The sequence below is a fragment of the Cryptomeria japonica genome, chromosome 5 (assembly GCF_030272615.1).
Source record: "Cryptomeria japonica chromosome 5, Sugi_1.0, whole genome shotgun sequence".
NCBI classification, from domain to species: Eukaryota; Viridiplantae; Streptophyta; class Pinopsida; order Cupressales; family Cupressaceae; genus Cryptomeria; species Cryptomeria japonica.
In genome coordinates, this window is record NC_081409.1 from 881,719,373 (window position 1) to 881,722,933 (window position 3,561).

General features: G+C 36.6%; 1 protein-coding gene across 1 annotated transcript; it reads left to right on the plus strand.

Moving 5' to 3' along the window:
• Positions 1-1,189: 1,189 nt before the first annotated feature.
• Positions 1,190-2,749, plus strand: LOC131079561 (putative UPF0481 protein At3g02645). The gene has a single exon (XM_058017543.2). The coding sequence runs from the start codon at positions 1,190-1,192 to the stop codon at positions 2,747-2,749; it is 1,560 nt and encodes a 519-aa protein (XP_057873526.1).
• Positions 2,750-3,561: the final 812 nt, after the last annotated feature.

The window sequence follows — 3,561 nt, forward strand, 5'->3', positions numbered from 1 at the left end:
TTGTCAAAGAGATAAGACCTTTGTTTTGGATAAAGTTTGCAAGCATATATGGTGTAAAGTGCTAGGGAGAAATATAAGACCTTTGTTTTGGATATATGGAGTTCAACTACATGTGTTATCATTAACAAAAAAATGTATGTAGCAGCTAGTATTTCGTGGAGAGACAAGATTTTTATTTCTCAATTAAGAACCAATTCTCATCAACTCTAATGTTGAATGAAATGGTGGAAAAGACATAAAGAAGTATGGAAAGAAAGAGTGTATTTTTTGTACCACTGAGATACTGGAATAAGAAAATTATTTTAATACGGGTTATGATGTCTTGAAAGATACTAGAGACAAGCGTGTCAATATAATGACAATTGTTTCTTGACATAATTAATTGAGAAAATGGAGATGCTTATCATCTCCTTGAAGTAGGTGAATGATTGAAATGTAAAAGAGCTAAATGATAAGGATGACAATCCCATTGACTAGTTTTAACTTCATGAACATTAATAATTATCGATTAATTCATACATCTCAGCATAATTATTTAATTCTAAATAAAATATAACTATTAATCTTAAATTGAAACGTGTTTTTCGTGTTTTTCTTCTAAATATTAATTTTTGTCATGTGAATAGGTACTAATATCGGCAATACTGGGGAAGTGTTATTTTGTACATTCGATATAAAACAAGTAGTAGATGAAATATAATTGTCATTCGTGACCCACAGTGTTTTACTAAATATTATTATTGGTGCATATGAACAGTGGGGAAATGTCTTTTTTTCACTTAAGTTGGCACGAAAGTAGCATTCAGTGTTTTCAAGTAGCGCTCTCATATTCAATTCTTTATTCAGTTTGAATTTATTATCTTGTACGACTTCTCCCAGATTCCATCCGATATCTTTTTTTAAAAATGATAAGAGAAATTGTCACACAAAAATGAGTGAGTGTGACGGTTTGCAAAAAATTTTATTGTCGGACGATGTACCCTATCCTTGTCCTTATGTTAAGGTTGACTACATGCAGTAGCGAGTTAGGTGTGTAGTTTGGAAAGGACTGGTTTCACGCTTGAAGAAAAAACCTCCCCAAGAAAAAAAAGGGTCGAACAGTTCCGAGGGAGGTTTAATCTAGTCATGTGTTGTATATTTATGAGCAGATTTGGTCCGCCTTCAGTGAGATAAGCTGAGGCTGTTAAAAATGTCGAATTTTGATGAGAAGCAATGGCTTGATGATGCTAAAGACTATATCAGACATAAGATTAAGCCCTATGAGGCGCCACCTTGCATTTTCAGTATATCAAAGGCCTTGTTGGAGGAATGTAAAGATGCGTATGTGCCTCAAATTGTTTCCATTGGCCCTTGCCATTTCGGAAAAGAGCATCTCACTGGAATGGAAAGATTCAAAAGCGATGCAGTACGAAGAGAGGTTCTTAGAATTCAGTTTGCAACTGATAATTCTGACTTTAAATTTGAGCAAGTGATTGAAAGAATTAAAAGTAGGGGAGAGGAGATAAAGCGGTGCTATGATAAGGGAACACAATTCAATGGTGAGGTACTGCATTGGATGGTGGCGAGGGATGCTTGTTTCATCCTTGAATTTTTCAGAAATCACCTCTCTGGAGTACAAGAAGATGATTATGATGGTGATGATGATGATATGTCCTTCAAAAACGACTTTGAGTTTCCGCCGAAGCTTCATCCCATTTTCGGAAAGAAGTCTGAGAATCCTGGGGTTAAGTCCGAGATCAAGAAGGATTTAATCAAGTTAGATAATCAAATACCACTCTTTGTCTTGGAGGATATTCTGGCTATGGAGATGAGCGATTCCCCAGATAGGGCCAACGCTAAACTGGACAAGTTGCTGAGGACCATGTTCGACAAAATCTACCATCGGCCGTTCGAGTTTTGTGGAAAGACCAAATCGGAGAGGCGGAACCATATCTTGGATATATATCACCATTCGTGCCTTGGAGCTGTGACAGCTGAAAATGAAGAGGAAACTGGAAATGAATTGAAACTAAACGTTTGTTGCCCATGTTTTACAGGTTCAAATGGTGTTCAGTGCTCGTGTTTTGAACGGCCTCTCCAACAATCCGAAAAGTTACGAAAACATATTGAGCGGAAGAGATCCAAACCTCCTTCGACTGCAGTTGGAGGAAGCTGTGAGAATGTCAAAGCTTCCAAACAACGGAAGGAGTGGTGGCTCAAGATTCCATCTGCTGTTGAATTAAAGAATGGAGGAGTGAAATTCCTGACCAATGCTAGAGAAGTGACCGACATTAGATATGAAGGGAAAACTCTCACTTTGGTGCCGCTGAAATTGGATGTGGACTCAGAAGTATATATAAGAAATTTGATTGCCCTGGAGATTTGTTCTCCAGACTACAAGCACAAAAGAATGACTGCATATTGTCAGTTTATGTATGAGCTGTGCCGAACAGACAAGGGAGTAGATGTGATGAGACAGAAGGGCGTCATTATTGGTAATCTTTGGTACAGCAAACGAGTCACCCAGCTGTTGAGCGTCTCCAACCTCACAATTTCCCAACCAGCGTGCAAATCCATCAAAGAAACAAGGGAAAAACTGAGCAACTGCTATAAGACACGTCGGTCTATTCTTCTTAGAAGCCTCTGGACTGAATTCTGGAACGCTTACGGTTCAAAACCATGGCTGGTGGTTGGAGGCTTCGGAGCAACCCTTGTCCTGTGTCTTACTGCCATCCAGGTCTTTTGCTTGTTTAAACACTGTGGAGCGTGAACCAAATGAGAAATAGAATCAACCGTGAGTAGTTTAGGACTCCTCTTTTATTCCCTAATGCCTGTGGTTTTCTTCCGTGTAATCCTTAATAAACTATAGCGTAGTGAAGGCTTTTCCTATGCTATGAAATCAAGTGTGGGCTCTGCCATTTCCACCAAGATGTTTCTTGGTCATTATATCCATCTCTATAAGTGTCCAATGTTGTGTATGACTCGTCTTTTATTCCCTAATGCCTGTGGTTTTCATCCATGTAATCCTTAATAAACTATAGCGTAGTGAAGGCTTTTGCTATGCTATGAAATCGACTGTGGGCTCTGCCATTATCCTCCCAGAATGTTTCTTGGTCATTACATCCATCTCTATAATTTTCCAATGTTGTGCATGATAGATGACTGATTTAGGTACATGTATGCTTACCTATTTCCCACAATAATTATTATATGAAGTGTATAAACTAGCAATTGGATCTATACGTTCAATGGTCAGTGTGCATATTTTTTTACACTGAAATTTTGTTAAAAAGATCAATTTGTAAATCAGATCTCTAATTCTATTGAAAAGGTTATAAAATGTATGTAATTCATCAAATGTATTGTTTATATGTAAAAGATTAGTGAAATAATTTTTACTGTAAAGTAAAAAAATAAATTAGAATTACAAATTATTATCATAGTTGAAATTCTTTGTTGTATAAAAAATTATTAGGATTAAAGTTTATCATATCCGGGTTATTTTCCTATGTTCAATAGTGTATATACTATGATTTATAAAATAGTATCATATATATTCACAAACAAAGGTGGGTGGAAAAA

What these genes read in the sequence shown, in the direction of transcription:
- LOC131079561 (XM_058017543.2), top strand. Translation starts at nt 1,190, where the DNA reads ATGTCGAATTTTGATGAGAAGCAATGGCTTGATGATGCTAAAGACTAT.